Below are 25,491 nucleotides of genomic sequence, written 5' to 3' on the forward strand. Positions count from 1 at the left end.
GAAGGTCCACAGGACTGAGAGAGAAACCTTCGTCCTAGAGGAAAGGAATCAGTTTAACTGTATTCCTGGGCATCATTTGTCTACTGTTCCCCCAACTCTGCCCTGGTTTTTCCTGGTAACCTGTGCCTAATTCAGTGCTTTAAATATAACTGAGATCAGACCATTCAAGGACATGAAAGCAGGGTCCCTCAAGGGAATGACCTTTGTTTCTCCAGTATGAAAAGGGTTGGCAACAGCTCATTTGTTGCTTTGTCAACGGGAGAGGTAATTCCTCTAATGGATTTCAAGTCCTCTGTAGAAAGGTTGACCTGGTCTTTGGGGAATGAATCTCATAGAATTCAGTCAATGTAATTACTGATACAGGGCTCTTTGGTTTCCCAGATGTGACCCTCTCTCTATCATATACATCAAATTCATCTTGTCCCTTTGTCTTTCATATGATGGAGGCAGAGAATGGATAGAATGCACCATAACAGGCTTCTCAGAGAGACGTGACTGTGATTCTCTTTTTCCATCATAATGAGTCATAATACAGCCCACTCACTTGCTCAAGCTGGAAATCTTGAAGTCTTTATTCTTCCTTCTCCTGTATCTCCCATATTCAGTCCATCATCGAGGTTATTCATTTCAGCCTCTGAAATATATCGTGGTTTCATATGCCCTCTTGAATATGTGTACCTTTTGCCACTGCCCTGGTCCACATCACCATTATTTTTGAGAAGTGGTCTATCTGGGCTCCCGACTCATGCCTTTTCCTTACTTCAATGCAATCATTATAGGCCAGAATGATCTTTTAGAATTTTAAATATGGGCCGAGCGCAGTGGCTCAAGCCTGTAATCCCAGCACTTTGGGAGGCTGGGGCGGGTGGATCACGAGGTCAAGAGATCAAGACCATCCTGGTCAACATGGTGAAACCCTGTCTCTACTAAAAATACAAAAAATTAGCTAGGCATGGTGGCGTGTACCTGTAATCCCAGCTACTCAGGAGGCTGAGGCAGGAAAATTGCCTGAACCCAGGAGGCGGAGGTTGCGGTGAGCCGAGATCGCGCCATTGCACTCCAGCCTGGGTAACAAGAGCGAAACTCCGTCTCAAAAAAAAAAAAAAAAAAAAGAATTTTAAATATGGAAAAATTTTAAACCATTCACTGGTCTCATGTTCTGTATACTTAAAAATATAGAATTTTGGATTAAAATGTGAAAGTTCCTTGTATCCTTTCTCTTATATGCCCATTCCCCTCAACAAGGAACCATTGGTAGCAATTTTAAATGCTTTTGTAAGCATTTGTAAAATGTATGTGCATACACTATATATACACTATATGTGGTTGTATGCATGTTTGTGTACATAAACACAGGATATTTATTATAAATATGTCAGTAATTTAAATAGTATCATTGTCCTCAAGCTCACTTGTCAACATATCGATTTATAAATTATGCCCCTATTGAGGGATCTTATTGAGATCCCCATTGAGGGATTTTTAGATAAAATCTAAATTTCATAAATTGGGCTATAAGGCTCTGCACAATCTGCCCCTGCCTTTTCCTTGTTCGACTTTCCCCTTTGTTTACTGTGCTCCAGCCATGACCTCCTGTTAGGTCCTCCTGGCCCAAGCTCACTTCCTCCTCAGGGTCTTTACCTTTGCTGATCCCCCTGCCTAAGCAGGTACATGACGGTAGTTCCTGTCGTGAAACTACTGGGTACATGACAGTAGTTCCCACATGATGGACCGCTTTTCCCTGGTCCTTCAAAACACACACAAACACTCACATCTGGTATTGCTTATGAACTGAATAAGTGTTTTCCATGAATTTGTACTTTTTTCTTTAAAATATATATGGATATCTTGATTACTGGAATAATTAATGAATTCATTGTAGCTTTTTCTTGATTAACAAATACTTAAAATATGCCATTTTCTGGAGGAATTCTCAGATTTTATTTTATAATATATTTATTATAACATATTTGACTTACCTTCAGTAATTTTCTCTCAACAGTGTTTCACCCTCCCCCCATAAAGGTCTCCAAACTTTATTATTTGAGTATACCAAACTTTTTCATATACTGTGAATCCTCATATTCACTCGTTGTAGATTCTGTACTTACTGAAATTTACTTGTAACCCCAAAACCAACATTCACTATGCATGGTCTGAACGTTTATGTCCTTCCAGAATGCATACGTTGAAATCTTAGACCTAATGTGTTGGTATTAGGAGGTGGGGCCTTTGGGAGGTGATGAGGTGGGCCGTGAGGGCAGAGCCCTCGTGAAGGGGATTTGTGCTGGTTCAAAAGCAGTTTGAGGGCTTCTGTTGTGCCCTCCACCGTCTAATAGAAACAGGGCCCTCACCAGACACCAAATCTGCTGGTGCCTTGATCTTGGATTTTCCAGCCTCCAGCACTGTGGACTGTAAATTTCATGTTTATAAATAACCTAGTCTGAGGTATTTTGTTTTACCAGCCTGAACAGACCAAACAGCATGCTTTAGCTGTTAATCTCAGACATGCACACGGACAAGGCAGTGGAAACATCTGAGTCTCCTGACGTGCACATTCCCAGCTGTGGTGACACAAGGCAGTGTTTTGTGTTCTTATTCCACCTCTCATCCTGTAAACAAGTGTCGTCTTTGTGATATATTAGGTACCATGTTTTTTGCATTTTTGTGCTTTTGGTCGGTGATTTCACTGTTTAAAATGATCCCAAAGCATTGTTCTGAAGTTCTGTCTCGTGTTTCTAAACACAAGAGGCTGTAATGTGCCTTACTGAGAAAATACATGTATTAGATAAGCTTTGCTCAGACATGAGTTGAAGTGCTATTAGCCATGAGTTCAGTCTTACTGAATATATGATAAATAAGGTGTCTTTAAATAGAAACATACATAAAATGAGGTTATGTCTTGACCGATTGATAAAAAATGTGACAAGAGGCTAACAGAAACCTAATCTGGTAGTTCCCCTAGATCGGGAGTCCCCAACTCCCTGGGCCGAGGACCCTTTACCAGTCTGGCCTGTTAGGAACCAGGCCTCACAGCAGCATGACCGCCTAAGCTCCACCTCCTGCCAGATCAGTGGTGGCATTAGATTCTCATAGAAGAATGAACTCTATTGTGAACTGCGTGCAAGGGATCTAAGTTGCATGCTCCTTAAGAGAATCTAACTAATGCCTGATGATCTGAAGTGGAATAGTTTCATCCCAAAACCATCCCTGCCCCGGTCAGTGGAAATATTGTCTTCCACAAAACCAGTTCCTGGTGCCGAAAAGGTTGGGGACCACTGCTCCAGAGGAATGATTCAATATTAACTAAGTCAGTGTTTGTGCTGACTTCACACACCATAACTACCAGAAATAAACAAGAGTCACCTATACTCATGTTATCTTTTCCTGAAAGTTCTCTCTCCTGTCGTTTTTCTTTACCCAGAAAAACTCTCCACATCCGTGAGTACTCAAACCAAGTGCCACCTGTACTGTAACACTTCCCTGACTCTTCGAGGTAGGCAGAGTAGTCCTCTCCACCGATCATCCACTGTTTGTGTGGATGCTGAGAACACCCACATGAACAGTGCTAAGAACCTCTGTTCATACCACTGTAAGAGCACTCACCATGTACTGAGTTACCTATGGACTGTACCTGTCTGTCCTTTCCGTAAGTCATGAGGTCTTGAAGGACCTGGCATTATTAGATTTCATAAATGTTGACTGAATGACTGGAAGGAGGAAGGGAGGGTTTGTGTAGGTGTGAGTAAATGCTAATGGAAAAAACATTGAAAGTGAAGGAAAAAGAAAGTGGATTGAATAATGAACATGATCAAGCTCTTGGAAACGACCCCTGAGTTACTCTAGTGGTAGAAAACGGGTTCTAGGCCGGGCGCGGTGGCTCAAGCCTGTAATCCCAGCTCTTTGGGAGGCCGAGGCGGGTGGATCACGAGGTCAAGAGATCGAGACCATCCTGGTCAACATGGTGAAACCCCGTCTCTACTAAAAATACAAAAAATTAGCTGGGCATGGTGGCGTGTGCCTGTAATTCCAGCTACTCAGGAGGCTGAGGCAGGAGAATTGCCTGAACCCAGGAGGCGGAGGTTGCGGTGAGCCGAGATCGTGCCATTGCACTCCAGCCTGGGTAACAAGAGTGAAACTCCGCCTCAAAAAAAAAAAAAAAAAAAAAAAAAAGAAAACGGGTTCTAATTCTCAGTACATATAGGACACATGCTTACAGCCTGTGCTAAGTTGCCTTAAATGAGAAAAGAGTTTATTGACCCAAAAAGTCTAAGGGGCAAGTCTGGCTTCAACATCAGGTTAAGACTCACATTTTGTCAATGTCAATCTTTTAACCTGCTCTCTTTCTCTCTGTGTTGGCTGTTCTTAGGCTACAAATTAGTGGTTCCTGCAACTTCAGGGATACATTGTCACAACCCTTTGTCTAGTGACAGAGCCAGTTTGAGTAACACAAAACAAAGCTCCTGGAGTTGAATCTCAATGACTCTGAGCTGGCTTAGATCATGTGTGCTAAACTGATCACACTAGCATGTAGGATGAAATGGTGCTAATTGGCTTAATCTAAATTCCCATGATCTACTCCTTGAAGCCTGTAATTGGAGTCAGCTTTACATAAAGGACTCTAGGTGATCTTTGGTGTTTATGGTGTCAGTATATCATCTTACCTGGAATAGAGATGGTGTTAACATTAACAGGTCATCTGACTGAAGTTTTTTTCTGTTTGTTTTGTGTGTTTGCTTTTTACCAAAACAGAAGCAAATAAACATTATTTTGTTCCTTTGGTATAACTTTTATTGAAGAGTTACATAGTGCTTTGCAGTTATCAAGTCCTGTGCTAAATAAATGCTGGAGATACAAAAGTCCCTGACATCAGAGTTTTATAGTCTTGGGGTAAGAAAAAATTCATTCTATGCCCTAGGAACAAATAAGTTCATTTGGAATCCAAGGGAAACTATTATTCAGATAAATGAGTCAGGAAAAAATACAGTAACTATGCTATTCTCTCCTAGGAGATTTGCACTTGAGGAGTGGAAATAACTTTGGACTAGGAGCTGAGACCTAGCTTCTAGTTGTGTTACTGCCATCTGCCATCACCAATTAACTGTAAACTTGAATTCATCAACTCTGTGGCCAGCGTTTCTCAAAGTGTAGTGAGCAATTCATCTGTAGTAACTTCATCTCAAGTTCTTTCTGGGTTAAGACTCACAAAATAAGATCTGGGGCTGTGGTCTCTGCAAGTTGTTGAATCTCTCTGAACTTCATTTTCCTCATCTGTTAAAAGAGGGTCATATTTACCCTGCAGCTTTGGTTTAAGGATTAAATGTGATCATGAGTAGAAAGCACATGGCATGTAGCAAGAGCTCAGCAAATACCCTTTTAAAAATTTCTTCGGAGAGTGTAAAGTCTCTATGGTCCAGAGTAGTCGAAGGATTCCTAGAGAAAAGATAGCACAAAGCCCTTCCTCACTCAGGAAGTGTGCCTCCAAAAATGTATGACTGGTATATGACCCCCACTGTACTCTTGTAAAGTTTGCTGTTAACTATTATGGGATACAAGACTGACCTAGTAGCCTTGTGTTGAAATATATTAGGATATACTTGTGCATCATATGCTCAGAAGTGAGATCAAATTCTCCTGTGTGTTTGAGCTGGAACTCAACCACATCACCACCTGGGAGTTGACAGTTGAAAATCTTCTTAAACCTCCAGAATCTTCTATCTTCTGCCCTGACTTTGGTATACAAAGATTACAGAATTCTTCTGTGATGACTAAGGACTTTTCAGGGTCTCAAATCATTTTTCCTGATAGCAAATCTCATGTGCCTTGTGGCTAAAGTTGTAGAAGGGGCAAGACATTTCTTGGAAGAAGCTTTTGCGTAACTCTTAGGAACAGGCGTGTCCTTGTAACTTCCCTCTTTCTGAAGAGTGTGAAACCAATAACTGCCAATAAACGTAGAGAACCCTATCAAGTGAGGAGTATAGTTCATCTGAATCTAACTGAGGTTGGTGGGTGATATCAATAATTTAAATCTATTAGGCAGGTATATTAAGAACATGATACTTGCATCTTCAAAAAAACTCTTTGCCTTATTTTTTAAAAATTCAATAACATGCATAGACACACTCCCCCCGCCTCCTCTCTCTCTCTCTCTCTCTCTCTCTCTCTCTCTCTCTCTCTCTCTCTCTCTCTCTCTGTCACACACACACACACCCGTACTTCTTAGTGAAGCTCCCAGGTGGTGATATGGTTATTCAGAACCCATAACCCTGTTCCAAGAATCTCAGTAATCTGATTAAATGAGGTGTAACCATATCATGCTTTCTTAGTTAAAAAATACATAAGGGGCTGGGTGCAGTGGGTCACTTGTAATCCCAACACTTTGGGAGGCTAAGGTGGAAGGATTACTTGAGTCCATGAATTCGATATTAGCCTAGCCAACATAGTGAGAACCACCTCTACAAAAAAATTAGCTGGGTATAGTGGTGCATCCTGTGATCACAGCTAAATGGGAAGCTGAGGCAGGAGGATCACTTGAGCCCAGGAGGTTGAGGCTACAGTGAGCCCTGTTTGCTCTATTGCACTCCAGCCTGGGCAACAGAGGAAGACCCTGTCTCACAAAAAAAAAAAAAAAAAAAAAAAAAAAAAAAAATGGGGAAAAAGATTAAGTCTCTCAAGGTAGGTAAGAAGAGACCTTAGTCTCTTATATATCTGTTTATCTACTCTTTGAGCCCTTCTACCGACTCACTCCCCAACCCTCCCACCCTTTGCTTAGTCCAGGAGTCAACAAACCTCGCCCACACCATCTTTTTCTAAGCGGTTTTACTGGAACACAGCCATGCCTGTTTGCTTATGAATTGTGTATGGTTGCCGTCATGCCATTACAGAACTGAGTAGTTATGACAGAGAAAATATGGCCTGTAAAGGCCACAATTGTCCTTAACAAAGTTTGCTGATCCCTCACCTTGCCTCTTTCTTCAAAATCTCCAATGTTGAGTATTCTCCAGTTTCTAAGAGACCTGCTTTGGACCACTCACTTAGAAACTTCTTACTTTCTAAAAAAGCCAAATTGGCTTTTCTGTAGCCTGCTCCTGCTGGTACTTGTTCAACTTTAGAATGCTGAGTCACCAAAAATAAATCAAATTGCTCTTCCACATATCAGCAGCTCTTTATATCTTAGAACACTGTGATCATGTCCCCAGGCAGAATCTCACAGAATCCTGGTGTGATAAAATTTCATGTGCCTTCATGGTCACCAGAAAGGAACATAATACTCTTGCATAGCTAAATTGGGGCCCACCTAAGTTTTCTGGGTGCCAAGAGCAATAAGAGGAAGTCATAGCCTCATTCTACATGCTTGAAGACCTTGAGATCTAACTCATAGTACAGAGACAGGTTCATGTGACATGTAATGTCTGCTCAACAGCTAGGAGTGATGCAACTTCCAGGTCATATGCACCCACATTTTGTGTCTGTGGTCTTAATGGTTGTGAAATGGTTTGTTTTCTGACAGAAGGAAAACAGTCACTTCTATTTCATCAGAGATGGGAGTGGCATACCCTTGATTGTAGACAAAAAAATTTTTTTCTAACTTTCTTGACAGTAGACCCTATCCATATAGTTTTTAAAGCCCCATTGTTAAGTAAAGTGACTTTCATTGCTTTTTCTTTTGTCTCCATTATTACTACCCTACTTTAGATTTCCATCTTCTTTCACCATTGCAGACTACTGTAACAGTTTCTTAATAGTTTTCCTGTCTCTTATTTTTTCCTTTTCTGGTTTGTCTTCCTCACTCTGCCAGATAGATAAGAGCACAGCATCAGTTAACATTTCTCTGCTGATCTGTTCTCTCAGTGGCTCCCCGCTATAAATATAGGAAAGACGAAACTACTTATGGGGGCAGTCAAGGCTTTGCAAAACTATTCCTCTCCTCCCTCTTTCCACATTCAGAACACTGTCCCACATTCTCTGAAACTGTCTTATCTGTTCCCGTGCCCAGGCCTTGGTCATACTGTATGCTGTATTTTAAAAAGTCCTGTTCTCTTTCCTTTCCAAAACTGTGTATCAAACCTTACCCTCCTCATTGTTTATGCTCATTGCTCCTTCTCTCTCATACACACTTGCTTTCTCTCATGTTTTCATGCTCTGGCTCTCTCTTACCCTAAAAGTTTGATTACCTGCTTCATTGGTCTAGTAGCATATTATGTCTCTTTTTATGGCACTTAAAAAAAAATCTGCTCTTGTTTTTGGGATCTATACCAATGTCCTAACTTCCTGAAACTGTAAATATTGTTAAGTTACTTCAGAGGAGTATTTTTGGTCCTTGCCTCTTTCCGTTATCCTTGAAAGCATTCAGCATATTTTGTGTTTGTTTTTACTGAATTCTATATAAGGAGCTTGTTGATTTCTCATGAGATGTACCCTCGATCCCAAAGATTTTCACCTTTTTTTCTACATGTTTTATAGTTTTATATTTTACATTTAAGTCCATGATTTATTCTGACTTCATTCACATCTTTTGTATAAGATGTGAGACTTAGATTGAGATCTTTTCTCCCCTGTGGGTGCCTGATTGCTTCAGCACCATTTCTTGAAAAGGCGATGTTTTCTTTTCTTTTTGTATTAATATTTTTAGTAGGGACACGGGTTCACCATGTTGGCCAGGCCACTCTCAAACTCCTGGCTTCAAGTGATTTACCTGCCTTGGCCTCCCAAAGTACTGGAATTACAGGCAGGAACCACAACGCCTGGCTGTTTTCTTCACTAAGTTGCTTTTATACCTTTGTCAGAATTCATATTGTGAGGGTATGTTTCTGGGTTTTCTGTTCTAGTCCATTGTTCTTCACTTGATCTTAGCCAAACAGCCAAGAATTGATCTATTCCATTTTTCTGTGTCTGTCTCTTCACCAGTGCTACATGGTCTTGATTGTTGTAGCTATATAGTAAGTCTTAAAATCTGGAAGACTGATTCTTTCCATTTTATTTTTCAAAATTATCTTAGCTTTTGTGCTTCCTTTACCTTTTCATGCACATTTTAGAGCAATGTTATCTACATCTACAAACACTCTTGCTGGGATTTTGATGGAATTTGTGTTACACCTGTATGTCAATTTAGGGAGATGTATCAAGTTGAGTTTTTGAACTCAATCCATGAATATGACCTGTCTCTTCATTTATTTATGTCTTCTTTTATTTCTTTCATTAGCTTTGTATACTTTTCAGCATACATGTCCTGCACAGGGTTTTTTTATTTTTATTTTTATTATTTATTTTTTTTTTTGAGATGGAGTTTCACTCTTGTTACCCAGGCTGGAGTGCAATGGCGTGATCTCGGCTCACTGCAACCTCCGCCTCCTGGGTTCAGGCAATTCTCCTGCCTCAGCCTCCTGAGTAGCTGGAATTACAGGCATGCGCCACCATGCCCAGCTAATTTTTTGTATTTTTAGTAGAGATGGAGTTTCACCATGTTGACCAGGATGGTCTGGATCTCTTGACCTCGTGATCCACCCGCCTCGGCCTCCCAAAGTGCTGGGATTACAGGCTTGAGCTACCGCGCCCGGCTGTATTTTTATTTTTTATGCCCACATATATCATTGCTAGTTAGAAGTAAATTGATTTTTGTATGATTATCTTGTATCCTGTGACTTTGCTGAATTCATTTATTAGTCCTGAGAGTTTTGTTGTGGTTTATTATTATTTTTTTTTTATATTTTTCTTTTCTTTCTTTACTTCCCGTTTTTTTTGTTGTTGTTGTTGTTGTTGTTTTGAGGCAGAGCCTCACTCTGTTGCCCAGGCTGGAGTGAAGTGGTATGATCTAAATTCACTGCAACCTCTGCCTCCTAGGTTCAAGCAATTATTCTGCCTCAGCCTCCCTAGTAGATGGGATTACAGGCACTTGCTGCCACGCTAGTTAATTTTTATATTTTAGTAGAGATGGGGTTCCACCATGTTGGCCAGGCTGGTCTCAAACTCCTGACCTCCAGCAGTCTATCCGCCTCGGCCTCCCAAAGTACTAGGATTAAAGGCATGAGCCACCGTGCCCAGCCATGATTTTTCTATATAGACAATCATGTCCTCTGCAAACAGGGACCATTTTTTTTTTCTTCCTTTCCAATCTGTATGCCTTTTATATGTGTTTTTTTTGCTTTACCACCCTGACTAGAACTAACAGCAATATGCTAAATAACAGTGATAACAGGGGCCAGGCATGGTGGGTCACACCTGTCATTCCAGCACTTTGGGAGGCCAAGGCTGGTGGATCACTTGAGGCCAAGAGTTTGAGACCACCCTGGCCAACATGGTGAAACCCCATCTCTAAAAAAAATACAGAAATTATCCTTGCGCGGTGGCTCAAGCCTGTAATCCCAGCACTTTGGGAGGCCGAGGCGGGTGGATCACGAGGTCAAGAGATTGAGGCCATCCTGGTCAACATGGTGAAACCCCGTCTCTACTAAAAATACAAAAAATTACCTGGGCATGGTGGCGTGAGCGTGCCTGTAATCCCAGCTACTCAGGAGGCTGAGGCAGGAGAATTGCCTTAACCCAGGAGGCGGAGGTTGCGGTGAGCCGAGATCGCGCCATTGCACTCCAGCCTGGGTAACAAGAGTGAAACTCTGTCTCAAAAAGGAAAAAAATACAAAAATTAGCCAGATGTAGTGGTGTGTATCTGTAATCCCAGCTACTCAGGAGGCTGAGCACCAGAATCACTTGAACGTTTGCAGTGAGCCAAGATCGTGCCCCTGCACTCCACCCTGGGACTCTGTCTCCAAAAAAAAAAAGTGATAAGAGCAGATGTCCTTGCTTTATTCCTGTTCTTAAGAAAGAGGATTCAGTCTTTCAAAACTAAGTATAGGCCAGGTGTGGTGGCACACACTTACAATCCCAGCACTTTAGGAGGCCAAGGCAAGAGGATTACTTGAGCCCAGGAGTTTGAGACCAGTATGGGCAAAATGGGACCCCATCCCTACAAAAATTGAGAAATTAGCCAGGCACAGTGTCATGCACCTGTGATTTTTAGCCACTCTGGAGGCTGAGGTGGGAAATTGACTTGAGCCCAGGAGGTTGAGGCTACAGTGAGCCATGTTCATGCCACTGCATTCCAGCCTGGGTGACAGAGTGAGACCTTGCATTAAAAAAACAAAAACAAAAACAAAAAATATATATACACACACACACATACACACCATTTGATGTTGGTCTTTTGTTGATGCTCATTATCAAGTTGAAGGAGCTCCCCTCTATTCCCATTTCTCTGAGAATTTTTATCAAGAATGAGTGTGTAATTTTATCAGTTTTTTTTTGCATTGCATAATATGATCATGCAATTTTTCTTTATCCTGTTAATATGGTAGATGACTGATTTCAAATACGCATTCATTCTTAGCTCCTTGGAATAAATTCCGTTTGGTCATGCATTTTTATAGATTGCTGAATTCTATTTGCATTTTATGTGTATGTCCATAATCCATTTTGAGTTAATTTTTTATGAGATTTTATATAGACATCAGAACAGTCCCAAAAATGCTTTCTCTTTAATAGCATATTCAGGACTCATGTCCCATATTATCCTTGCATTGTGTGTCAGTAATCCAACAGCAATTTTTCATTTCTGTATCGTGAGACACTTTTCAGGTGAAGCTCCCAGACTCCCTTATAAATATTTTTTACATGGGTACCACATCATCAGAATGAAGGTAACAAGATGCTAAAGAACTCGCATCGTAGAGAATCTGTTACACACCTTCATCATATTCTTCTGTCTGTAATCCTCTTACTGTCCTCCTTACTTCCTACTGTGAAAGCTTACATGTGTTTTAAGTTTTATTAGTTTGAACGAATTAACATATTCATGGAATGAAAAAAGTCAGCACATCTTTATTGAGCTCCCATATGTGTTAAGCACTCTGCCATGTAGATGTTGGCCACACTGGACCTTACCGTCAGGATACTCAGAACTTAAAGGGAAGAAAGACATTGAAGCATTTGCAATGCCAAAGCAGGGAGTAGAAATGCCAAACCCAGGGGAAAAAAGGCCAACATGGGGTAAGCACAGGTTAGTAAGGGAACACAAGCAGAAGCACCAGCTCTGCCTGGGGGCGTCAGTAAAGGCCTTCCAGGAGAAGTGACACTTGGGCTGGCACTGAGAGAACACAGAAATTCTCCATATGGATGAGGTAAGGTGAAAGCCATTCTATGCAGAAGCCATAGCTTGTGCAAAGACTTAAAGTCATGAAATTACGTGACTTACTATTCGGAGAATAATAAGTAATTTTAGTGCTCCTGTAAATTCTGCAAGACCAAGAATTCATGTTGTATCCTCAGCATTAGAATAATGCCGGGAGCATAGTAAGCACTGAATAATTATTTGCTGGATGCAAGTTAACGAAGGAAGGAAAGAGTGATGGAGGAAGGAAACATAATTGAGGTGAGAGAGATAAGAAAGGTTTGGCAATAAAGAAGATTTGTTCATGACCTAGCTGGGAAGAGACAAGTACAAAAACATTCGTAATTGTTGTAAAAAGTGGCATGCCTTGAAAAGTACATAAAACGTGTTACGAAGGTTCAGAGGAAATAGAGGTCCACTTGAGATGAATGGATCAGGGAAGCTGTTATTGAAGCCAGACACTTTGAGTTGCTAATACTTGGTTCTGAATTGTTTTTTTGTTTGTTTGTTTGTTTGTTTGTTTTGAGATGGAGTTTCGCTCTTGTTACCCAGGCTGGAGTGCAATGGCGCGATCTCAGCTCACCGCAACCTCCGCCCCCTGGGTTCAGGCAATTCTCCTGCCTCAGCCTCCGGAGTAGCTGGGATTACAGGCACGCGCCACCATGCCCAGCTAATTTTTTGCACCTTTAGTAGAGACGGGGTTTCACCATGTTGACCAGGATGGTCTTGATCTCTTGACCTCATGATCCACCCGCCTCAGCCTCCCAAAGTGCTGGGATTACAGGCTTGAGCCACCGCGCCCGGCTGGTTCTGAATTGTTTTGACCTTTAAAAAACACATGGGGCCACCTGCTGTGGCTCACACCTGTAATCCCAGTACTTTGGGAGGCTGAGGTGGGCACATCAATTAAGGTTAGGAGTTTAACAACAGCCTGGCTAACATGGTGAAACACCATCTCTACTAAAATAGAAAAATTAGTTGGGCATAGCGGTGCATGCCTGTAATCCCAGCTACTCAAGAGAGGTGGAGGCGGGAGAATTGCCTGAAGCTGGGAGGTGGTGGTTGCAGTGAGCCGAGATCACACCGCTGTACCCCAGCCTGGGCACCCTGTCTAAAAAATATATATGAATAAATAAAACATGGAAGTGGAGAAAGGTGTTGTGGTGGAAGAGGTATGTGTGAATTTGGGACTAGACTAGACAGCCTTGCTGACTCTGTCATAAATTTATCAGTATTTTGTAGGCAGCCATTTATCAGCCTACACCACTTCCTTGGAAGCAGAACCTGACATGCTCTGATATTATCTGTCGCAAACATGGTTTTCTTGTTCATGAGGGTGTCTTTATATGTTTGTTTGTGCTTGCACCTGCACACCAGAGATTTGGGGACAGCTCTTTGTTACTGAGACAAGACTAAAGGAGACACAGCAACTGAAACACCAGCTAAACTATAAACAGATCTTTTAAAAATGCACCTTTGGTGCCCACACACTGCATTGTCTATGTGTGCACCTGCAGCACACACAGGCACACAATTCTGAAAGCAGTGACCTGGCCAAGATTTTAGTGACTATAGATAAATAATACTTATTTTTGTTTTTCCCAGCTCTATCGTATCTGGCTATCCCTCCGTTTTCATTTCAATCTGAGGCTTAGTAGGTACCAGTTATGTCTCCTTTGACCTGCTAGATGCTATGAGGATTTCATATAAGGAAATGATTCATTAATAGATATTTATTGATTATTAGCTATGTGCCAGGGAATATTTCAAGCACCAAGGATGCATCATGGAATAAAAAGAAGCATTCCTTGTTATTTTCTAGAAGGTAGGTGCAGAAAATTCACAAAAATGTGGTATTGTTGGGGGTGTACATGCTTTGTGGGACCAGTAAAGCAGGGTAAGGGGGAAAGAGAGTGGGAGCATCAAGGACCAGGAATAGCCTCCCTTCCAGTAATGTGACATTTTAATAAGGACTTGAAAAAAAGAATAAGCAATGGAAATATCTGGGGGACGAGTGTTCCAGGGCCAGGGAACAACAACTAGACTAAGACCCTGAGGCAAGAGCCTGCCTGGCAGAGTGTGTAAGGCCATGTGGTCAGAGCATAATAGGCAAGGCTGAGGGTAGCAAGAGCTGAGGCAAGGGGATGGGATGAGGCTCGGTCCCATCAGGCCTGTGGGCCATCGTGGGGACTTTGGCTTTACTCTGAGATAACAACCCTTACAGGTTGTATGTGGAGAAGTGGCATGTTCTGATTTACTTCCTGCTTTCTAACTTTGCAGTTGAGGATAGACTTCAGGATGAAAGGGTGGAAGCAGGAAGACTACAAAATGGTGGACTAGGCCAGGTGAGCAACAGTGGAGGTGAGCAGAAGCGAGCTCATTGTTGATATATTCTGAACTGTCTGAACTGACAGGATTTGCTGATGAGTTAGATGTAGAGTATGAAAGGTGTCAACTATGATATCCAGATTTTTGTTCTGACAACTGGAAGGCCGGAGGTGCTGGTAACTGAGATGGGAGAGAGTGCAGGTAGAACAAGTCTGGGAGACATCAGGACCTCAGTTTTGAACACATTAATTTTGAGATACCTACTAGTGAAGAGTTGGATATACAACTCTAAGGCTAGAGATATAAATTTGGGAATCGCAGCAATTTGATGGTTTTTTAAAGCCATGAAACTGAATAAAATGACCTAGAGAGTTGGTGTAGGAAAAAAAAGAAATCTCAGAGTTGAACATTGGGGCATTCTAACGTTTGGAGGTCGGGGAGATGAAGAAGAACCAGCACTGGAGATTGAAAAAGAGAGGCCCAGTTCATAGAAGGAGAATTGAGAGTGCATGCTGAAGCTAGGTGAAGAAAGTGTTTCAAGGAGGAAGAAATAATGAACTGTTGTTGGATGTTGCAGAGAGCTCAAGCTAAGGCCCATGAGTCGATTTATCAACAGTAAAGTCTTTGACACCTTCGATGAGCTATTTCAGAGGTGCAGCTGGGGTGGTGGGGGGGATGGGGGTAGCCTGGTTAGAGTGTCTTCACATAGGAGGGGAGGAAACAAAGGTTAGTAGTATAGAATATTCTTTGAAGTGTAACTATAAAGAGAAGTAGAAAAACTGGGCCATAGTTCGTAAAGAATTGTGAGAACAAGTCAAGCTTTTAATTTTTTCTTCTGAGATAGAAGAAGTTGGTGTATTGATGGGAATGATCCTAGTCAGGAGGAAAAATGCAGTGATTCTGAAGAAGGGGAGAATTGTTGAAGTGATGTCTCTGCACAGATGGAAAAAGGTTGGCCTTGATTGGATGGGCTGTCTATGCTCTCTAGTAAAAGAGTAGATAGCTACAGGTGCAGGCAGGATGGTAAATGTGGTCCTGAAGCATGTGTAAATTTTCTTTTGATTGTTTATGTTTTCTTATGAACTAAGATAAAAAAGAGTGGAGGCATTGGAGGTTTAAAGAGAAAGAAGCTAAGAGATTGTTGCCAAAGAACAGGAGAGAAAGTATTAACTAGGTAAATACAGTAGGATTGTTGGGCAGCATGAGGGACCACTTGAAGTAAAAATGAGACCCGTCAGCATGGTCATATGATTTTCTCCATCTGTGTACAGCTGAGCAGGTCCAGTCAGCAGAGCATTAGACTTAGCTGGGGTTTGCTGGATAAGTAAGAGGAATGGAGAGGAAGCAAGGGAATGATTATGTTGATGGATTGCAGAAACAGAATTGGATAAGGAAAGAAATGAGGACAGGGATGAGAAGTGAGAGTGAAAAGATGGTAGAATTAATGGAGTGTAGATCCCATGGGGTCTTAAGAATTGTGATAATCAGATCCTCGAAACTTGTAGTGCTTCAGGGTATATACAGAGTGCTTTAGGCATATTTGCATAATAACCCTGTGAGGTAGGTAGGGCAGCTGGTGGTGGTCGTGGTGGTGATTTTCATTATATAGATGAAGCAGGGTCCAAAGAGGTAAATTACTTGATCGAAAATTACACAGTGCCGCGTGCAGTGGCTCATGCCTGTAATCCCAGCACTTTGGGAGGCTGAAGCAGACGATCACCTGAAGTCAGGAGTTTGAGACTAGCCTGGCCAACTTGGTGAAACCCTATCTCTACTAAAAATACAAGAATTAGCCGGTCATGTTGGTGGGTACCTGTAATCCTTGCTACTCGGGAGGCTGAGGCAGGAGAATTGCTTGAACCCAGGAGGCAGACGTTGCAATAAGCTAAGATTGCACCATTGCATTCCAGCCTGGGCGACAGAGTGAAACTGAAAAAAAAGTCTCAAAAAAAAAAATTCACACAGCAAGTCAGTGGTAAAGCATAAACCGAACCCAGATCTCTGTTATACGTAGTGTTTGTGTGGTATCTGCTCACAGATTATTCAGTCTTTTTGAAGAAATGGAATATGAAAGACAAGTTGGTGGAATATGTAATCACATGTTTCTATAGTATGGAATGGTAGAAGAAGTTTACTCATTCAAAAATGCATACTGAAAGTTCAGTATGTACAAGGCATTGTAAGAACTAAAAAAACACCAGTGAACAAGATAGGAAAAAAAAATCCTGAAGTTACGTGGTTTAGAGGGGTTTTTCTGTGATTCTTCTAAGGCATCATGTTTTGGTTAGAAGCAGGTTGTACTAAAAATTAGAAAACTTGTTTTTCTGCTACTTACTGTGTGTAACATTGTTACTTTAACTCAGCCTGCCTTAGTGGGGGTCCCCATGGATAAACTGATTATGTATTTGCCAGTTTTACTTTGCCTAAAGGTGCTGTGAGTTTGGATTTGTATTCTAGCCTAAAGAAACAGTTGCTCTGAAGTGTCGTCATCTAACTTCCTGATCTAAACAGTGGGAATGCCACATCTTACTTTATAATAATAAGACCCTGTTTCCTTAGTGAGATGCTGCACGAATGTGCATTCTAAGATCATCCTCCATTTTTGAAACTTGGGTAATCTGAAAGGGGGACAGGTCATGTGGCAACCTGCAGGTCCCACAGTCCCCATCTTTAACCTATGATATCTGAGGACCTATTAAAAGCTTTAAGGTCAGGTACAGTGGCTCATACTTATAATCCCAGCGCTTTAGGAGGCTGAGTTAGGAGGTCTCTTGAGACCAGGAATTTGAGACTAGCCTAGGCAACATAGCAAGACTTCGTCTCTACAGAAAAATTTTTTAATTAGCTGGGCGTGGTGGTATGCGTCTGTAGTCCCAGCCACCCGAGAGGCTGAGGTAGGAGGATCGATTGAGCCCAGGAGTTCAGGATTACAGTGAGCTTTGATTGTGCCACTGCACTCCAGCCTGGGCAACGGGGCAAGACCCATCTCTAAAAGAAAAAAGCTTTAAAATAACTAATGACTTCTTCCTCCTCTTCTTACTCCTTCCTGATGTGATTTAGGCCTGGAAGAAACGCTGGTTTATCCTGCGGAGTGGCCGGATGAGCGGTGACCCAGATGTTCTGGAATACTACAAGAACGATCACTCCAAGAAGCCTCTGCGGATCATCAACCTGAACTTCTGTGAACAGGTAGATGCAGGCCTGACCTTTAACAAGAAGGAGCTGCAGGATAGTTTTGTGTTTGACATCAAGACCAGTGAGCGCACCTTTTACCTGGTGGCTGAGACAGAAGAGGACATGAATAAGTGGGTCCAGAGCATCTGCCAGATCTGTGGCTTCAATCAGGCTGAGGAGAGCACAGGTATGAGAGCACACACAGACCTTTCTCACAGGGGGCTGAGGTGAGGCCCTTGGATTCCTGGAGCAGAGAGAGCAGGCTTTAGCTAAAGTTTTCTGTTTGGAAGAGGGTTCACAGATAAAGGGTAAAGAGTGTGAAGAGGTTGGCCAAATATTAGAGACACCCCTGCCCCTAATTATGCTCAAACAGGAAACCAAAAAGTGTTGGGGTTGTGATAAAGCTAAAGGTATTTGTGGTGTTTCCTCAGGTGCCTCAACACCACTGCCGTACATCCGCCCTCCCACTTTCTCCCTTCCCAGTGCTGTCTAGCACTCTGTGTCGCATTCCCTGTCACCCTCCCATAAGGAAGGTCTCACCTTGATCCCTTCTCTACTTCGTCTCTGTCTGTCCTAGCCCATTTCAGGCCATCCTGCACAGTCACACCTGACCCTTGTTGGTGTGGGTTCGTTGTAAGATTATTGATGATCCCATGTTCATTTGTATTCACTTGGGAGGGGATAAAAGGAGGAAATACTGATTTATGTCTGGATTTTGATAACCTTCACAAAAGAGTAGCTTACCTTTTTGAAATGAGTGTTAAATTGTAGAAATGCTCCTTGACATTTGTTTAGGCTCATCCTGAGCTCTCTGGGATGATTGAAGAGCAGAGATTTTGCTGGGGCAGGCAGTCTGGTTGCACATTGGAATTAAGGAGGAGCATTGTTAAAAAACATTGACGCTGAGGAGCTATGCCAGATCACTGAAGAATTTCTGAGTCCTGGACCCAACCATTAGTGAACAAGGATCCAGGGCTCAGCATCCATTTTCTGTAAATATTTTAGGCTTTGAAGGCCGCATAAAGTGTCTGTTTCATAATCCTTTTTTTAAAATTTTCTTTATAGCCCTTGAAAAACGTAAAAATCATTCTTAGCTGATCAGCAACATCAGTGTCACCTCGGAAGTTGGTAGAAATGCAGATTTGGGGGTCCCACCCTAGATGTACTAAATCGGAAACTCTGGGAGTAAAACTCAACAATCTGTTTTTTAAAACCCTCCAAGTTATTCTGATACAAGGTTAAGTTTGAGAACCTCTGTTCTAAACTCTTCCTATTCAGAGTGGGGGTTGTGGACCAGCAGCATCAGCCCCTACTGGGAACCTGCTAGAAAAACAGAATGTGGGCTGGGCATGGTAGCTCACGCCTGTAATACCAGCCAGCACTTTGGGAGGCCAAGGCAGGCGGATCACCTGAGGTCAGTAGGTCAAGACCAGCCTGCCCAACATGGCGAAACCCCATCTTTACTAAAAATACAAAAATTAGCTGGGCATGGTGGCATGTGCCTGTAATCCTAGCTACCCAGGAGGCTGAGGCAAGAGATCCCTGGAACCTGGGAGGCAGAGGCTGCAGTGAGCTCAGATTGCGCCACTGCACTCCAGCCTGGGTAACAGAGCAAGACTCTGTCTCAAAAAAAGAAAGATAGAATGTGAAGCTTTCACCAACCATACACTGTCAGAATCTGCATAGTTTAAAAACTTCTTATTTTGAAATAATTTTAGATGTACAGAAGGGTTACAAAAATAGTACAGCAAGTTCCTATCTACTGTTCACTGAGCTTTCACATTAGATTTAGTGTTATGTCTCTGAGTCTCCTCCGGTCTATGACGGTACCTCAGTCTTTTTTAAATAAACCTTGACACTTTGAAAGAGTATTGGTTAGGTATTTTGTAAAATATCCCTCAATTGGGGTTTGGCTGATGTTTTCTCTTGGTTTAGACTGAGGTTGTCAGTTTGGGAAAAGATTACTACAAAGTTGATGTGCTTTTCTCAGCATGTTAAATCAGAGGGCGTATGCTGTCCGTATGTCTTATTACTGATCACATTAACTTTGATCACTTGATTAAGGTGGTATCTACCTGGTTTCTCAACTGTAAAGTGACTGTCTTTATTTTTGTAACTAATGAACATTTAGAAGATACTTTGAGAATATGAAAATATCCTTTTTCTCCTTAAACTTTTGCCCACTAGAAAAAAAGAAAAAAGCAACCTTTTACCCACCAGGAAAAATAAAAACAACTTTTGCCTACTGATTTTAGCATTCATCAATGAATCATATTTCTTTCTTTGTTTTTTTTTTTTTTTTTGAGACAGTCTCACTCTGTCACCCAGGCTGGAGTGCAGTGGTGCAGTCTCGCCTCACTGCAACCTCCGCCTCCCAGGTTCCAGCAATTCTCCTGCCTCAGCCTCCTGAGTAGCTGGGACTACAGGCGTGTGCCAGCACGTCCAGATAATTTTTTTGTATTTTTAGTAGAGACAGGGTTTCACCGTGTTAGCCAGGATGGTCTTGATCTCCTGACCTTGTGATCTGCCCGCCTCAGCCTCCCAAAGTGCTAATTACTGAGCTATTACTGTGGTGTTCTGATGGTGATTTTATATTTCCCTCAAAATGTAGACTTTTATCAAGAGCGCCAGATGATTTGTAGTATGCACATTAAAGCTTGAATAGCAGTGGGCTGGATCATCTAGATCTGGTAGATCATCAAAATCACCCGAAACATTTTTTTTCTTTTAACTTCTAGATGTTGATTCAGTAGATCTGATTTAGAACAAAGGAGTCAATAGTTTTTAAAAGTTCCTCCCACGGAATGGGAGAAAATATTTTAGAATTTTATATCTGACAGTGGTCTAGAATCTAGAATATATAAAGAACCCTTACAACTGAATAACAAAACGATCCAATTTTAAAATGTGCAAAGGATCTGGATAGACAGTTCTCCAAAGAAGACATACAAATGACCAATAAACACATGAAAAGATGCTGAATAACAGTAGCCATTAGGGAAAACCACAGTGAGATACTACTTCATACCCACTGGGGTGGCTGTAATAAAAAATACAGACAATAACAGATGCTGGAAAAGATGTGGAAAAATACATTGCTCATCATGTCCCACTTTATACTTTGCTTGTAGGAATGTAAAATAATACAGACACTGCAGAAAACAGTGTGGCAGTTAGACAGTTACTGTATGACCCAGCAATTCTACTCTTAGGCATATTCCCAAGAGAAATGAAAACATGTTCACACAAAAACTTGTACAAGAATGTCCACAGCAATATTATTTATAATAGCCAAAAAGTGGAAAAAACTCAACTATCTATCAATAAATAAAATATACATATACATATGTATTACTAAGCGATAAAATGGTATAAAGTACTGAAAACATATATTAAGTGAAAGAAGACGTAGAGAACCATCTTTTTATGATTCCGTTTATATGAAGGTTCAGAGTAGGCAAATCCACAGAGACAAAGTACATTGGTGGTGACTGAGAGTGGCGGTACAGGGTTTATTTTTGGAGTGGTAAAGATGTTCTGGAATTAGATTGTGATGATAGCTGTACACTTTTATGAGTATACTAAAAACCACTGAACTTTACACTTTAAAATGCTGAAATTTGTGGCACTTAAATTATGTCTCCTTCTTTAGAAAAAGTTTCTCAGGTGATTCTGAGGACCAGCCAGGTTAGGGAACCTAACCCTAAACCTCTATCATAGACATATATTTGCTCCGATAATTAAACCACTAGATATCCAATAATTCCTTAAAAAGCACATAGGACCAGCTTCATGGATATGTGACCTGTGTAGTCACAAAGAGCCTCATTTTTAGAAGGGCTTGCACTTGGTTTAGCACTCCACTATTACCATCTTGAAGTTCTTAATAGTTTTTTTAACAGGAGGTTCTGTGTTTTCATTTTACACTGGCCTCTGCAAATTATGTAGCCAGTCAGGCCTGACCTAGATGTCCTAACCTAGGAATTCTGTGATTTTTATCTTCTTTGGGGAAGGATAATGAGCCCCTATATATTGTTAAGTTCTTTGGTATAATCTTCTTGCTTCCTGAGTGGACTTTCCTGTTTTCCCCAAATCCTTGTCATTTATAGGTTTCATGGAGATTGTTTTTGTTTTTCTCCTTTATTTTACTCCTAATGAAGAGCAATGCATTGCATGTTCAGTGAGGAAAAAAAAAAAAAGGTGGGGGGGAGGGGAAAGGGCCCTAGCCTTGGCAACATAGTGAGACTGGAGTGCAGTGACACAGTTATGGTTAGCTGAAACCTTTTTACTTTAATAAAATATAGAAATTATCTGGGCATGGTAGCATGCCTCTAATCCCAGCTACTAGGGAGGCTGAACTGGGAGGATTGGTTGATGCCACGAATTCAAGGTTGCAGTGAGCTGTGATCACGCTACTGTACTCCAGCCTGGATGACAGAACAAGACCCTGTGTCCAAAAAAAACCCGAAAAAGTTGGGGATGGGGAATAAGACATTAATTATAAGGCTGGGAAGCTGGGTGCGGTGCCTCATGCCTGTAATCCCAGCACTTTGGGAGGCTGAGGCAGGCAGATCACCTGATGCATGGAGTTTGAGACCAGCCTGACCAGTATGGTGAAACCCTGTCTGTCCTAAAATTACAAAAATTAGCTGGGCTGTGGTGGCACATGCCTATAATCTCAGCTACTCAAGAGGCAGAGGCAAGAGAATTGCTTGAACTCGGGAGGCTGAGATCATGCCACTGCACTCTAGCCTGGGCCACAGAGGGAGACCTTGTCTCAAAAACTGAAAAAAAAAAAAAAAAAAAAATAGGGTGGGCGCGGTGGCTAATGCCTGTAATCCCAGCGTTTCCGGAGGTCAAGCTAGGCGGATCATCTGAGGTCAGGAGTTCGAGACCAGCCTGGCCAACATGGTGAAATCTCGTCTCAGCTAAAAATACAAAAATTAGCTGGGCCTGCTGGTGCATGCCTGTAATCCCAGCTACTTAGGAGGCTGAGGCAGGAGAATCACTTGAACTTAGGAGGCAAAGGTTGCGGTGAGCCGAGACCACGCCATTGCACTCCAGCCTGGGCAACAAGAGTGAAACTGTCCCCCTCTCCCCCCAAAAAAAAGCAGGGGAAAAAATCTTCACAAACACACTCAAGGCTTTCATAAATGTTGTTAGCAGCAGTAAATCTGTCTGGGTCTGCAGCAACCTCAATTCTTGCCTCCTCAGAAGAAAGAATTTGACCAAAGGCATAAGAAAGAGTGAGACATGGAGGCATGTTTTAGAAGAGGGGTGAAAGTTTATTACGTGTTAAAGCAGGAACAAAGGGAAGTAAAGAACACCTGGAAGAGGCCCAGGCAAGCAACTTAAGAGATTTCAGTGCACTGTTTGACCTTTGACCTGGGGTTTTACATATTGGCATGCTTCTGGGGGTTGTGTCCTTCCCCCCATTCTTCTTTTGAAGAGGGCTATCTGCATATGCAGCGGGCTGCCAGCACTTGGGAGGGGCCACATGCTCAGTGTGTTTACTAAAGCTATAGACATGCTCACTTGACCTCAAGTGACCTCACTTTTTCCCTTACCTGTCCAGTATGTTTACTGAAGTTGTGTACATGCTCACTTGAGGCGTCCTTTTACCAGTGAAATGTTCTAGAGGAAGACCAAATATCAGTTAAACTCTGCCATTTTGTCTCTTACTGTGCCTACTTGAGTGCACTTGCGTAACTCCTGAGATTTTATCAGCAAGCTGCTGATCATCAGTTTCGGGTGTTTTCTATGTATTGGGAGACAGTCTCTTCCCGCAACAGCTGCAACCAACTATTATTTTAGCGAGACACTTTAACAACCGCCTGATTTCCCCTGATAGCTGCCTGACAATCCTCGTGGGATGTTGGCAGGGACCTCTCCTGCCCTGCTCATGTCTGCCTAGCTACCTACTCTAACAATGTGAGAAATGGGTCCAAGAAGTACCTCAGTTTTTTAAGAAATAGGTATGAGTGGGGAAAAATATAACCAAAAAGCAAATTGCTTTTAATTGAATTATTTTCTTGTGGGATTGGAGATATTCTCATCCAGAAAATATATTCTTGAGATGCGGCAAAATTACTTAGTGCAGATATCTTTTTTTAAAATCACATGTTTAAAAGATACTGTCTGAATCCTTTTACTGTAGGACTTTTACATTGTAGGACTTCAGTACAATGAAAATGTAGAGACTACATTATCTGGACTTGCTTTCTTTGGTAGCAAGGTTCATTTGTTCATTCACGCATTATTCATTCAGCAGACCTTATGGAGCATTTATTTTATGCAAGTTCCTGTCATAACCAATGAGGCTACAAAGATGAACAGTAGAGTCTCAGTGCTCAGACATCATAGCCTAGAGGAAGGGACAGGAATGCAACCAGGGAGTCATAGAGGCATGCTGTAACAGGAATCACCAAGATTAGTGACATATGCACCACCGGCTTAGGGAAGGAAAGAGAAGAGTATTAGAGGGTGACAAAGAATTTTTTGTCAATGGTCTTATTAAATATTAAATATTTCCTAGCCTGTAATCCCAGCTTCTTGGGAGGCTAAGAGGGAAAGACTGCTTGAGCCCAGGAGTTCAAGACTGCACTGAGCAGTATTTTTTTTGAGAGGCAGGGTCTTTCGACCCCTGTCGCTCAGGCTGGGATACGGTGTCATAATCACAGCTTACTGCAGCCTCGAACTCTGGGGCTTAAGCAGTCTTCCCACCTCAGCCTCCCAAGTAATTGAGACTACAGGCCTGTACCACTGCACCTGGCTAGGAAATATATTCTTTATATTCTTTTTTTTTTTGAGACGGAGTTTCGCTCTTGTTACCCAGGCTGGAGTGCAATGGTGCGATATCGGCTCACCGCAACCTCCGCCTCCTGGGTTCAGGCAATTCTCCTGCCTCAGCCTCCCGAGTAGCTGGGACTACAGGCACACGCCACCATGCCCAGCTAATTTTTTGCATTTTTAGTAGAGACGGGGTTTCACCATGTTGACCAGGATGGTCTCGATCTCCTGACTTCGTGATCCACCCGCCTCGGCCTCCCAAAGTGCTGGGATTACAGGCTTGAGCCACCGCACCCGGCCCCTTTTTTTTTTTTTTTTTTTTTTTTTTTTTTGAGGCCGCATCTTACTCTGTCACCCAGGCTGGAAAGCAGTGGCATGTTCTTGGCTTACTGCAATCTCTACCTCCTAGGTTCAAGTGATTCTCCTGTGTCAGCCTTTTGAGTAGCTGGGATTACAGGCATGCACCACCATGCCTGGCAAATTTTGAATTTTCAGTAGAGACGGGGTTTCCCCATGTTGATCAGGCTGGTCTTGAACTCCTGATCTCAGGTGATCCACCCACCTGGGCCTCCCAAAGTTCTGGGATTACAGGCATGAGCAACCACACCCGGCCAGAAGTATATTCGTAGATAAATAAATCTGTATGTGTGTATATTTTTAATATATACACACACACACACACAAATATGTATATACACATATGCATCTATATATTTTTCAGTCTTTTTTAAGGAATTATTTGATACCTAGTGGTTTAATTATCAGAGCAAGTGTATGTCTATGATAGAGGTTTAGGGTTCTTTGTGAGATCCTTCTGTTGTAAGCAATTGGCCTTGCTTCAATCTCAGAGGAGAATCTGGTATGTTAAAAGATTCAGTCACATGGTGATTTTCCTAAAACTGGATTATATCTGTAAAACCTTCAGGTAAAAAAATTAAAGTTTAATTATTCAGTTAGTGTTGGTTTTTTTTAACTGAGAATTGGGATCTGAGGAGAAACAGAAAGTTAACATGTGACTGCTTTCTTTTGCTTAGTAGCCT

General features: G+C 41.9%; 1 protein-coding gene across 1 annotated transcript in view; it reads left to right on the forward strand.

Annotated features, from left to right (window-relative positions):
- Positions 1–25,491, forward strand: part of GAB2 (GRB2 associated binding protein 2) — a 213,073-nt gene that overhangs the window by 127,717 nt on the left and 59,865 nt on the right. Inside the window, exon 2 of the mRNA XM_039462224.2 lies at positions 17,549–17,849. Coding sequence (XP_039318158.1) covers positions 17,549–17,849 — 301 coding nt within the window. The remainder of the gene's footprint in view (positions 1–17,548; positions 17,850–25,491) is intronic.

The sequence above is a fragment of the Saimiri boliviensis genome, chromosome 6 (assembly GCF_048565385.1).
Source record: "Saimiri boliviensis isolate mSaiBol1 chromosome 6, mSaiBol1.pri, whole genome shotgun sequence".
Taxonomy (NCBI): domain Eukaryota; kingdom Metazoa; phylum Chordata; class Mammalia; order Primates; family Cebidae; genus Saimiri; species Saimiri boliviensis.